The sequence below is a fragment of the Ochotona curzoniae genome, unplaced genomic scaffold (assembly GCF_017591425.1).
Source record: "Ochotona curzoniae isolate NIBS_2020 unplaced genomic scaffold, NIBS_Ocur_1.0 contig_2754, whole genome shotgun sequence".
NCBI classification, from domain to species: domain Eukaryota; kingdom Metazoa; phylum Chordata; class Mammalia; order Lagomorpha; family Ochotonidae; genus Ochotona; species Ochotona curzoniae.
The window spans coordinates 5,847,012-5,860,616 of NW_024465582.1; the positions used below are offsets into that span (position 1 = coordinate 5,847,012).

Genomic DNA, 13,605 nt, shown 5'->3' on the forward strand with positions numbered 1-13,605 from the left:
AGGAGGTTGAGGAAGAAAGCAAGAATCAAATAAAGTGATTATCATAGGTTGGACTGTGTTTTGACACAATTCATTTTCAGTGCCCAGTGCCTCAGAATGGGACTGAGCGGAGACAGAGGCTTTAAAAGCGGGACTAAGACAAACCAAGGCTCTTAGGACTGTCACCCACCCTCCCCGACCCCTGACAGGTCTCTTCACAAAAAGCAGAATTGTCAGGACTACTCGCACACGGAACAGGCTGAGGGAAGCATCTGAGCAGGTGGCCACCTGCCAGTCACAGGGAGAGACCTCTGAAGAAAGCAACCATGTTTGCCAGGAATGTGGCCCCTTGGCACCCAGACCTGGAGGGGAGACATTTCTGCCGACCAAGTTGCCACAGTTCCAGAAAACTAATACAATGATCTAAAAAGCCAAACCCACTTGTCCCTGTTAGTACATGAGAAATAGTTATTTAATTGCAGATTGCAGCTATTCAACCATAATGCTGTTCCTGGAGAAGTATACTAATTCAGAAAATATTTTTATTTTCTCTAAACAGCAACATCAAATGTCCTAGAATCATGAAGGGAGCTTTCTGTTTTTCAAGTGGCATCTTCAGTGTGCTATCTTTAACGCATACTGATCAGCATACCTTGCCCTGTTTAGCGATGGTTTTAATCAGAAAATCAGTCCTCACGTTATCAACGTTTGGGACCAGGATAGATCCGTACTCTGGGGTGAAGTCTGAGGGATACACATACTCCTGGGTGCAGGTGCTCCAATGCATCCAGGCACCTGCAATGAAAGGGAACATTTATATCATCCCAAGAGGAGGGTACAGACCTCCTGACAGCCCCAGATCCCTCCCACATCCGCTCTGTGAAACGGAATTCACCCACATTAGGATCTAGAGTGGGCATTGTGGTGTAGCTGCCCCAGAGTCCTGCATCCGGAGTCCCCTGGATCTGCTTCCAGTCCCAGCTTCCTGTTAACATGCATCCTGGGGCTGAAGCAGCGAGGCCTCTGGCTTCATAGTCCCTCCCACATGGGAGACGCGACTGAGCTTCCAGTGGGCAGTGCACAGCAGGATTGGAAAACCACATCTCTGTGCGTGTGTGTTTCTCTGCCTTTCAGTTAAATAAAATTCTTTTTTAAAAATTAAGGAACTAAATATGCAAATACATGTCAGTCAAGCCAAACTTCCTAAGGAACTATTCTAAATTGATAATATTAGGCAATGTTGCCTTTTAACATCTGTGGGTTTTCAATAATAAAAACCACAAATGAAAATGTAGAAACAGACAAAATAACAAATGCCTACATTCATTCATGACTTCAAAATTTTTAATCTCACAAGCTTTTAATGAGAAGAAAAGCCCTAGGACATCATATAAAAATAATATATAATAGTGTATATATACTAACTTCATACAGTTTTTATGTTTTTAGGCTGTGAGGACTTCAACAAGTTTTTGGGAAAATGAATTAAAAAACAAATTTATTTTAATGCCAAAATTTTTGAAATCCATGCATAGATCTTCATAACACACATCTACACCAGTTTTTTCAAGATCCCTGGTATATACTTTGTATACACAAATATTAATAACCTTGAAGTAAATATGGATGCATAGAATAGATCTACTCATATCTTGTTACAAAATAAACTTCACATTTTGTGGTCTTTACATAAACTCATTGTAGTGAAAGAATGGCTGAATTGGATCTCATTTGGGGATTTTTAAATCATTTTTCTTAATTCACCAAAAGTTCAGTGCACTGTATAGTTAAGAGGAGATATGCAGTTGGAACATAAAATAAACTTTCAAAGAAAAATAGTTAGCTTTTTTTTAGAGGTAAAAGCTTTAATTCCAATGTTACAGCCAAGAGTATTAATTCTTACTTAAAGCCAAAAAGGAAAAAAAGTTTCCCGTAAATATTAACTAATTGGGGGAAACCGGCAGGATCACAGGGCAGGAACCTCACCATCTGGCGCTACGTAATAATCAAACACCGAGTCTCCAGGGCCGGCCAACGGCGGCAGGTCCAGCGGGGGAGTGAGCTCTTCGCGCAGCCAGTGCTCCAGGCGTCGCCGGCCTTCAGGCTCCAGTGCAGCACCCACGCTCCACAGCAGCGCGAAGACATACAGCCGCTGCAGGTGCTCCGGCCGCAGCTCCCCGCCTTGCTCCTGAAGCCAGACCAAACGGTTTCAATGCAGACATGGAAAACATGCAAGAGGTAGCCAGTCCCAAGACAAGCTTACAGCAAACGATGAATCAAGCTGGGGACCAAATGAGAAACTTGTCTCTAGGAATATGTATCTAACATTTAAACTAAACCGGGGTGTCTGGGGACACACACATCCCATATGGGAGTGTCTAGGTTCCAGCCCCTGCCAGCTCCCAATCCAGCTTCTGGCTAGTGCACAACCTAGACAGCAGACTGGCACAAGCTCTAGGCTTCCTGCCCCCTGTGGCAGCCCCACACCCAGCCTTCACGTGGCCCTGACTTGGTGATGCAGACATGTGGGGACTGAACCAAGGGATGGGATTGGTCTCTCCCTCCATCCCTTTGTCCCTTCACCTTTTCTTTTCAAATTAAAAAATATTAACAAAAACTGAAATTTAAGGGAAAAAATTTGATTATTAGATACGGGTGCTCCATGTTTGAAACATTCCCTGCCAACCAAATCCAAGTGGAGGAATTTTGCAGTGCACGATGTGGCTCGGAGAGTAGGGGAGAGCGTCTCCAGGGAGCAGGGCGGTTCACCTTGGGCGGGATCAGGCCCTGGAGCATGTGGGTGCTCTGCGCGATGACGAAGGCCTCCAGTAGGTCGGTCTTGTACTCCAGGTTCTGAACACTGAAGCGGTACAGGTCGGGGAAGGACTGGGCGTAGAGCTGGCGAAGTGTGGCAGCCTCTTGGGGAGAGCGCTTCTTGAGGAAACCCTGTAAGGCACACAGGTTAGTGCACGCGGTGCTCTCACAGCTCACCAGGAAGAACGGCCACCTGTGCAAGACAGCTTCGACTACACCAACTAACAAGGGTAACCATACTGGATGGTACACCGCCTTCACCGGGCCTGTGGAGGAAGTCTGTGGGGCCATTAATGCATTGGCTCTTTCTCTGAGGCAGGAATTCTGATCTTCCTGTTACACATTGTGATGCCCACAGTGTTGTAACTGTATGTAGCAAAGCCTGAATTCAAACCCTGAGCAGCAGCATCCAGAGCTCAGCCTGCCACACTACACGGACTCTAAAATCTTTATTGAGGCCAAGACAGAGAAAGAGCTTACAACTCCTGCTTAAAATGGGCCAGATGAGAATAAGGAGGCATTATATAGGGCAATCACTTAGGAAGAAAAGGATTAAAGATGAGCAAAGGAAATCTGTGTCAAGATTTAGACTGGAGCCCACTCAGGATAGTGGAACAGAAGCCTTGTACTCTCCCCTGCCACATGTGAAAAACCAGAACAGCCAGAGGAAGGACTGTTTTTCCAGGAGAGGAGATGTGGCTCTGTAACACATGCCTTACCACACGCCTCCAAAGCCAGCGAAGACAGACAACACAGCACCTCCTAGCCAGGCTCCCAGCTCAGAACATCCCATCTTGCCAGGAAAGGCCATCAGAATCCTCCATCACTCCAACCATCATCAGATACCAGAAACCCTAACCACGGGAGAGTTCCACTACTACTTATTCACATCCAGTCTAAAAAGATGACTGAGGACCAAGCAACCACTTAGCTAAGAAAAAAGAAAAAAAAGAAAAAGAAACTGCAAAGTCCTGGACCAGAGCTTCTGCAGTTCAGCTGCTGCTACAATCCATTCTGCCTTGGGGGGACATCAAGTTGGCCTGTCATTCAGGCACCCTAGGAGAGGACCAGACCTGAGGAAGTTCCCTTGACAGCTCTTAGCACAGCAGGCCAGGTAACAAGGGATCACGCTCCGACATGAGCCTTGCACACCATGTGGAAGCCCTGGGAATAGTGGTTACTGTGCCACAATCCCTAGAATCACTTGCCTTTCCCCACTTCAGGCTGGCGGGTGTCAGTCCACAGTGCCCAGCTGCCACTGCTGCACGCTGCAGCCTGCCACTGCTGCACACACTGCAGCCTACCACTGCTGCACACTGCAGCCTGCCACTGCTGCACACTGCAGCCTAGCACTTTCTGAACTTTGTTTCTTCCTAAGCATTTCCAAAAACAAACTGCATTATTTAAAGTGTATGAAATACTATTTTGTTGTTTAATGGAAATGTCCTACTCAGCTTCAGCTGAGTAGACAATACAAGAAGCTTATTTTATAGGTCACAAACTCTAAATATTCAACAGCTAGCAATGCAAAAGCATTTTTCAAAAACCTTTGTGAAACTGACACATTCCAGAAAACTCACATACGTGTAGCTTCACGTGTTTGCACAGGGAAAACGCAGCCACAAAGCCTGATGGCATGAAAAAATCTACATGTTTTGGTGATTTGAAAAAATGCTGAGTTTCTCTCCAGGAATTCTAGTTTGATAGAATGAGAATATGATTCTTCATGTGGAAAAATATTATCATTAAACAATACTTTCACAAAGCTACAGTTGAAAGTCTTATTTCCTTATTTAATAGAAATATAATTTAATTGTAAAATGCTTTTGGAAATATATTCAACTATATGTTAATATATTTTACTATGAACCCCCTTTTTATTCATATCTTCATACTTTGCCAAATCTATTTCATTTTTTAATCTAGAGTTAGGTAATTTCTGGAAATTAATAAAAAGTTGTATCCATTTGGAAACAAAACTACAAGAAAAATTACAATGTAAAATAAATATCCCTTTTACTTTATTGTTTTAAAACAAAATAGGATTCAGGATGTCAATGAGAATAATAATGAGCTATGTCCAAAAATTTTCCAAATGGATTATCTAGCAACCATCATTCCTTATATTATAAAATTTATTTATTAAAATATCTAAGTATAATAAAGGATTTAATATACTTATCATGAATTGAAGAGATTTTAACTGAACTGTGATTTTTAAGCATGAATTTAAAGATAATATTATGACTACTGAATCTCATAAAAAGTTCTTATGTGCAATTTTAATGAATTATCTTCAAATCAGTATTCTAAGTTATTGTTCCCAAATGTGATATGAATAAATATATTTTTTAAATGTCATGACTCATCAACCTGATCAAAATGAATTTAACTTATTTGTTCCTGAGACACAATTTAGCAGGATTATTGACTCATATAGGTCTAGAAATCTCAGTTCCACTCTGATTACAAAACTGTGAAAACCCCTCATGGGACCATCAGGATGTGAACATCCCAGCATAGTCAAGGCTCTTCAATAAACGTTAGCATAAAAATGTAGTTATTTCACCAGCTGCAGAGAACCTCAAAGTATATTAAAGAATGTTTTGGTCTTTTTAGTTATACAAAAAAAAAAAAAAAACTCAACCATACCTCAAGAATAGGACTCCAGTCAAGGACAGAAGAACTCATGAAAACCATGCCATTTCTTGAGACCGTAGCAGGAGAAGCGTTGTCAATGTTATGAGGCTCAAAAACTATCTTGCAGTTGGGAGCCATGGGAATCCGATCCCCATTGGCAAGGGTTAGGGTTTTGTTATCATCCAAGACAGAATTCAGATTTTCAATCCAGATGGCATCCACTGGACCGTCAAGAACTATCCAGATATGTTCTCCTAGAACAGCCCACCAAGGGGGAAGTGAAGAGACATACACTGGATGCATTGTTATAATTATTGAGCTTAAAGTGCTACATTTTATATAATCTCATTATTTATCCTTAAGGTTCGATCTAAGTGGTTCTTTGTTCTAGCACATAGGATTACCTAAGTTCTTTCGGTAGAAGTTTTTAAGGTCATAATTAAATCAGAAAGTCATTTGTATCCTGGGCAAGTATTCCTGAGCACATCCCATATATTATATAATGGGAAAAAGACAAGTTCTGCTTTTACGGAGTTTACTTTCTAAGATGTAGAAATACCAACCAAATAAACAAAAAATATGTAAGATAATAAAGATTAGACAGGATAGAGATGGGCCGCTTAGAAAAAGTAGCCAATGAAATCTTGCAAGAGGGAAATGAAGTGACAGAAAGATTTAGAAGTAGAAACAAGAGCTCAAAGATTCAGAAGCAAGTACAAGTTCAGGTTATTGCAACAGATGGAATGTTTATGTTTATTTAAAACCCTTATGCTGAAATCCTAACTCCCAGGATGATGCGAGTAGAATGACGGATCTGAGGGAGGTGATTCCAGTATAAAATCGGTATTCTCTTGAGTCGGGTTAGTTTAGATAGGGGATAGACAGACAGACAGATAAGTCCCTTAGCTCCTCCTTCCACTATGTGAAGCACCAACAGAAGAGCCAGCTGTCCTTATAGTCTAGAAGGTAGTTATCACTGCAACCTAGCCATGACGGGTTAAATGTTGGTTGCTAACAAGTTTTAAACCTGACTGGTATGACAAGGAGAAGGGGTAGAGATAGATTGTTGGCATAGGAAAGACAGACCAAGTTCAAAGAATCACCTCTGGTTTGCATTTGTTAGTGTCCACTAGACATCCAGCGGATGTTGAGGTAGGAGGTCAAGGCAGAGGTCAGGAGTGGACATTAGAATGCAAAAGCCATCGACTCAGAGTTAGAAAGGTTTCAAGGGAGGAACTGATCAACTGTGCAAGGCACCACCAAGAGCAGTAACAGCCTGAGACCTGGCCATCTGTATTGGACAAGCTGGAGGTTACACATTCCATTATAAAGTAGCATCAAAAGGAACTGGAGACCAAACCTGACAAGAATCCCTTAAGGAGATACTTTCAGGTATAGAGAATGATGAGCCAGAAAGCTCAACAGAAACGTCGTTATAAACATCACTGTGCAGTTCAATGGTCATCAACACTATGGCCAAGCTTGTGGCTTAAGGTGGTTTTGGTCTGTATATTATCCCTGTGGAATATGCCGCTTAAAATAAAAATGCTTTGGAAATCTTAATCAAAGTCTTTGAACTGGCAATTCAAGTAACATGGTAATCAAAGCACTAGAATTATTTTGAAAAGAAAAAAAATGTCTGCTGTTTCATGAGAGAAAATAATTGCCTCCAAGCTCATTGCTTGGCAGTAATACATGGTCACTGCTTATGTTTACAGTGCAAACAAATCAAACATAATTTCTATTTTATTCCAATTAAACAAGAATTCCTAATATGATCACACTTTAGAAATGAATATTAAACTTCCCTAATTGACAGTTGGTGGTAGGTTCATCAGCCCCTTAAACATTTTTCCACACGACACTGTTGCTGGAAGTGTAGACCCAGGAAGTGAGCACAAACCCCTCTCCTTCCTCGTGCTATGTCCTCCTTTCTCTCTGCTGTCGGGTTCGCTGTGCTCACTCAAGAGTGAGAAACACGGTGAGAGGACAGCTGATGCCACTGTCTCCCTGAGCTTCCATCATCATTGTTAGGATCAACATACAGAGCCCACGAGTGAGAGTATTCAAACATCGCTAGCCCTTAGTTCATCTAAACCATCAACACGAGGTTCTTCTAAAAACAGGACTTTTTATCTCAGTACAGATTTCATTTTTCATACACACAATTTTCTGTCTAAAGTAGCCCATTTTCTCCTGCGATTTTACACAAGAAACAATTTTTAAATAGGCTATACTTAAATAAGAGTAACATTTTCAAACTGTTCAGTGAAAATCATTGTTGCAAAACCACTTATTTAATACTTTCATTTCCCTACCAACTTTTTCATATGTTTTATTCTAAGATATCACAAGGATACAGGAATATATTTTGCAAGAAAAAGATTATTTTAAAAGACGGGGTTTTAAGAACACTAATCAGCCATTTCATTAGTTCAACATTCACAAATATGCTGATTAGGGTTCCTTCATCTCGGCCTACACTTACACAGATAATACAGTTCTAATTCTATCCAGTTGCCACCAATTCAATTAGAAATATGCATTAAGAACAAAACTTTTAACTAATTGACTACCTTTTTTAGCCCTCAGTGTTTTCCTCCAGAGAGTAGAAAATATTCCATCGGTCCAATCATTCGTGGCCACATCAAGCCGACCAAACATCTGTGGGGCAGTAATTGCCTTGGGATTCATTCTCATTTCCCGGTGTAGTTTTCCACAATCTAACCAAGGACAGAGAAAGTTTGAACATCTCAGACACCTAGTGAATCATCACTAACTAAGCAACATCGCATTAATTTGTGGTGTACCATCAGCAGGCACTCAAAGCATGAAAAATGCAAGAATACATGGACAATATATATCGTAGGCATTCCAAGTTATCATAATTGTCTTATACTTTACTGACTAAAGCACTTTTTCATGCTCTATGAAAAGAAATTGTATTTCACTTAAGGGGAAAAAAGGATACCATACTGGAATTTATCAAGGTACTAACACAATTTGGAAGCCCTCTAAATTTGACAGCTCAAAAAAAATCTTTGGCTTAGAGCATAGCAGATTAAATCTTGCGTCTGAAATCTCACCTAGAAGACAGCACCTTCTCTCCACTATCAGATTTTGATTTGCTGATTTTTTTCTCATTCACCTTAGAAAAGATAAACTAAATTTAGCATCAGTCAAGGACTTTCTTTGTGGCAAACTTCAAGAAACATATCTGAATGTTTCGAATTTAAAGCTACCCTCAAGTGGGCAAGGATTCTGGCATAAAAACTATGGTTAATGAACTGATAAGCAAAGAATAATGTTTAAAGTGTAAGATCATAAAAATCAATGCTTAGAGACTGCAATGTGTGTTAAAGATTTACAAACACCAGTCTGCCAGCCCATTTGCATATATTAGAAGACATAGCTCATGAAAACCCTTTGTGCTGGTTATTAAGTACCCACGTGACCCAGCAGTACAGTACCCAGACCCCATACTACTTCTGGGTATGTCTATCAGGATGTTTCTGATGAGATTCATATTTGAATGTGTGGACTCAGAAAAGTAGATGATTCTCCCAGTTTGACTAGGAGTCACCGAAAGCATTTGGAACCACAGGAGAACAGAAGCCACAGGAAGGAGGAATTCATTCATTTTCCTCTTGCTTGCCTCTTTGAGCTGGGAGATTCTATCTTATCTGACATGAGCATTAGCCCCATCAGAAGTCACGTTCTTGGGTCCTATGACTCAGGCTGGATGAACCCACCAGCTTGCCTGGGTCTCTGCCTTGTAGATACCTGCAGATGCCTGCAGATGGCAGATCAAAGGATGCCTGAGCCTTCATAATCATGTGAGCCAATTGCCAAAACACACTTCCACATTTATCACTTTGAGTTAAAATACTAGAACATGTTACAGAAGAACTCTAAGAAAATACTGCTTAACTTTTCCAGGATTAGTTAAACCTGCCCCTCTCACTTCTTCCCAGGCACTTCTTGATGCAGTCCTGATAAATCTGCCTCCACAGGCCTTGCTCAGGGTAGATGCCCCTTTCTTGCTCCAGCCTTTTTATGCACTTGCAAACACTCCTGCCCCCCAGCCTCTAGCCTCCTATAACAACCAGTTCACATTATAATGTGTTCCCATCACCTACAGGATAAAACCTAACTATTTGGTATGACTTACAGAGCTCCTCATGCCATGTCTACTGTCCTAATTTGGATTTCCCTGAAAGCATAGCCTGAGACAAGACTTGGGTGCAGAGAGGGTGGAGTGAGGTACAGTTAAAGTGAGACAGGAAAAAGAAGAGAAAAATCAATATATGATGGGTCGCAGAGATAATTCCTGAAGCAGGACACTTGCAGTCAGCTCTCTCCACTACACCCCACCCACAGGTTAAGGGTACAACTGTCTCTGGGTTATTCAAGCCCTACTTCCAAGTTGAGCCATTTGTTAGTATTAAAATACTAAGATTAAAAAAAATGCTGGCCTACCAAGAGAGGCTGGAGGTTAAGGGGAGCTGTCCAACGTAGCCACATCTACAGCAGGAGAGGGCCAAAGAAGGATGGCACTTACAGTGATAAAATACACTCTACTCACACCTCCTTATCCTCCCTTACCTCCTCCACTCATGCCACACAAACACCAACACAAACTGCCTCTCATTCAGGTCTCTCAGCAGGTATCCTGCACTCTTCAATGGCTCCTATGCACACAGCCTCTTCTTCCCGCTAAGATGCCTTTTATCCGCTTGCTCCTCAATGTGAAAGCCTCCAGTGATGCAGCACCTACTCCAACTTCTGTCGATTTCTCAGAGAAGTTTCTGATCCCTTATGCCTCCACTCAGAGCATGTTTGTTCAAGCCTTCCTAGTAGCAATTCCACGTGGAGTTATAAGTATCCACGACTGTTTGGCCTGCTACCGTGTAAACACCATACAGACACAGCCATGGTTTTTCATAACACCCTTCCTACGGAGTCTGGCAGAACATCAAAAGGCAGACTATTAAAGATATTTGATGAACAAATGCCTCATGGATCAGGGAATTAATATTTACACATCTTACACTCCTTTTACTTCAGTTCAACCCAATCATCTCTTCAACTTTGTGGATACGATTTTAATGAAGAAGCAGTGAGTTACTTGTGAATTTTTTTAAAGTATTAAACCCTTTAGTAGATTAATAACCAGAAAACACTGATGATTAATTCATATTTGCAAGGAACTTCTCCAATATCAGTGACGCCATGGGCATCACGTGACTCAGACATCTTACACATAACCTAGACTGGCTGATAGTTCTAAGTCCTTTTGCTCAAGTCATTCTAGCAGGTGTCTGTCTAGTTTACTGTCAACAAAAGGCAGGGTAATAAATGTTACAAAAGTATCATTAAACATAATTTGAAAAAGACAATAAGCCACTCTTCTTTTAAGACTTATTTATTTTTATTGGAAAGTCAGATATACAGAGAGGAGCAGAGACAGAGAGGAAGATTTTCCCCTGCTGATTCACTCCCCCAAGTGGCCACAACAGCCAGAGCCAAGCTGATCTAAAGCCGAAGCCAGGAGCTTCTTCCAGGTCTTCGACGCGGGTGCAGGGTAACAAAGCTCTGGGCTGTCCCCAACTGTTTCCCCAGGCCACAAGCAGGGAGCCGGATGGGAAGCAGAGCCGCCGGGATTAGAACCAGTGCCTATATGGGATCCTGGTATGTGCAAGGCGAGGACTTTAGCCGCTAGGGTACTGCACCAAGTCCTAAGCCACTCTTAAACAGAATAATCCCCAAACACCATCTTTATAGCATATACTAAAATTCCTATAAGTCTTGCAGCTACAAATTCATATCACCTAATAACTGAAGAAACAGAGACTAAAATTAACATGTCCAAGGCCCCAAGTCAATATTGGTAACACAAGTCACCACAGTACTGTTCCTCAACTGCACCTGTGTTGGTGGACCCAGACTGCACCTGTTCACTACAAACCCACCCAGGCATTCCTCCCCACTGAGACAACAGAAGTCAGAATCTAGCAGCCAATGTTTTATGAAATTCAGGAGCTCTGCTTTGCTATGGACAAGAGTTGCTGATAATTCTTTAAAAAGAGGAATCAATATCTGATCAGAACCAAAAAATACTTTAAAAGTTCATGCATGAAGCAATTCCCATTATCTTCTGTTGTCCTAGGTTGGGAGACTTAGACATAACACAGAAATCTGGATAAAAAATGCATTTACTGGGCCCGGCAGCGTGACCTAGTGGCTAAAGTCCTCGCCTTAAACTCCCCGGCATCCCATATGGGTGCCGGTTTTAATCCCAGCAGCTCCACTTTCCCTCCAGCTCCCCTGTTTGTGGCCTGGGAGAGCAGTCGAGGTCAGCCCAAAGCCTGGGACCCTGTACCTGTGTGGGATACCCGGAAGAAGTTCCTGGCTCCTGGCTTTGGATCGGCATAGCATCAGTTGCACTCACTTGAGGAGTGAATCATTGGACAGAAGATCTTCCTCTCTATCTCTCTCCTCTCTGTATATCTGACTTTCCAATAAATAAATCTTTTAAAATATGCATTTACTTGACATCACCAAAAATTTCTGATTTCAAGTGGGAAGTCCTTTTATGATTAGGGTCAGTCTCAATACATAGAATAGAAAATGACTTTATTTATTAAGAGGTAGGATGCTGTGTTGTCTGTTTATTGGACACAGCATATATTTATGGAAGCAGTAGAATATATTGGGAAAACTTTGCACCATCATTAGTGAGCCCTAACCTTAACTCAGTCTCATCACTTGCTATCTGAGTGACCTTGGACATGTCTGAATTTAAGCCTTAGCTTTTGTACAAATTGGGGTAATTATAGCCACATCTCAAGATCATTAAGAAACTAAATGACAACATTATAAAGAATATGGCACAACTGCATAAGGCCACTTTAAAAGTGTTATCTCAGGGATGGCACTGTGGCATAGCAGCTAAAAGTGTTTTGTTTCTGGCCCAATTTTATAAATACATGTATATATTTAGTTATAATTTCTAAAATAGACCCAATTAGTAAAGCAACCTTCCCTCTTACAAAAATATATTCATGTATCTTCCTTGAAATCCTTTCTGGGCATTCACATGTGCCCACAGTTATTTAAATGTGTTGGCCAGGGCAATGACACAGCACCCTGTACCTGTCATGGCTTTCATCAAGGTGTGGATGCACGTGGTTTTTCCTGCTCCACTAGGCCCGAGGGCCATCATCCCGTGTCTCACTCTCTGGGTCTCGAACAGCTGGATGACTTTCAGCTTCCAAGGAGGATGGTTAACTAAGCCAGCTTCTTCAACCTGAAAGCATAACAAATCCTCACATTGGGCCACATCAACAATGAGCTACACCTACTAGTGTGTGAAAAACACGCAGAGTATCGCAGGACAGGGAGTAAATGCTTCGTGGATTCAAAGTTTTAGTTTGGAAAGATGAAAAATACTCTGGAAATGGATGATAACTAAAAGGACATATATGTCCTTAATGTCACTGAACTAGATATTTTGAAGTTTTTAAACTTAGCTTAATGCTTTAAATTTACCACAAAAACATACTGTATGATAGATATATAGAGATAATTTACATACATAGACAAAAAATGCTTAATATAATCAAAATGTTATTCCAGGGGCAGTTGGTCCATTCAAATATGAGTAATGCCTGGTCTCCACCTGGACTACCGAGGTTCAACATCCAGCTGCAGTCCTTACCCAGCTTCCTCCCAAGCCTCTGCGAGGCTGTAGTGATAACACAAGTGACTGGATTTCAGCCTCTTACAGGGGAAAATGGGCTTGAGTTCTGGCTCCCAGTTTCAATCAGTTCCAATCCCAGCTATTGCAGGCATGCAAAGACTAAACCGGAAAATACAAGTAATGGCTCTCTCTCTTTCCCCCTCTCTCAGATAAATGACTGAATTTTACATGTTATTTCAAATCAGGAAGAAACAGTGCTTTGGCAGTTGAGTACATTTATATTAACATTTTATTGGATATGCGTCTGAGGCACAACTGAAGAATAAAGATTCAAATGACAAAATGTATCTTAAATGTAATTTAAATAGTGATACTTATAACTAGAAAAAGACAGAGCATATCAGGTTAGTTGAAATTCAAGCTAACTTGATAAAATCACTGCTTTATTTTTAACCTACCAAATGAACATA

General features: G+C 41.2%; 1 protein-coding gene across 1 annotated transcript in view; it reads right to left on the bottom strand.

The window, feature by feature from the left end:
- DNAH5 (dynein axonemal heavy chain 5) overlaps window positions 1-13,605 on the bottom strand; it is a 177,645-nt gene that overhangs the window by 80,767 nt on the left and 83,273 nt on the right. Inside the window, exons 41-46 of the mRNA XM_040977647.1 lie at window positions 12,589-12,742; window positions 8,010-8,156; window positions 5,446-5,687; window positions 2,749-2,925; window positions 1,966-2,167; window positions 632-774 (exon numbers count right to left, since the gene is read on the bottom strand). Of these exons, the coding sequence (XP_040833581.1) occupies window positions 632-774; window positions 1,966-2,167; window positions 2,749-2,925; window positions 5,446-5,687; window positions 8,010-8,156; window positions 12,589-12,742 (1,065 nt within the window). The remainder of the gene's footprint in view (window positions 1-631; window positions 775-1,965; window positions 2,168-2,748; window positions 2,926-5,445; window positions 5,688-8,009; window positions 8,157-12,588; window positions 12,743-13,605) is intronic.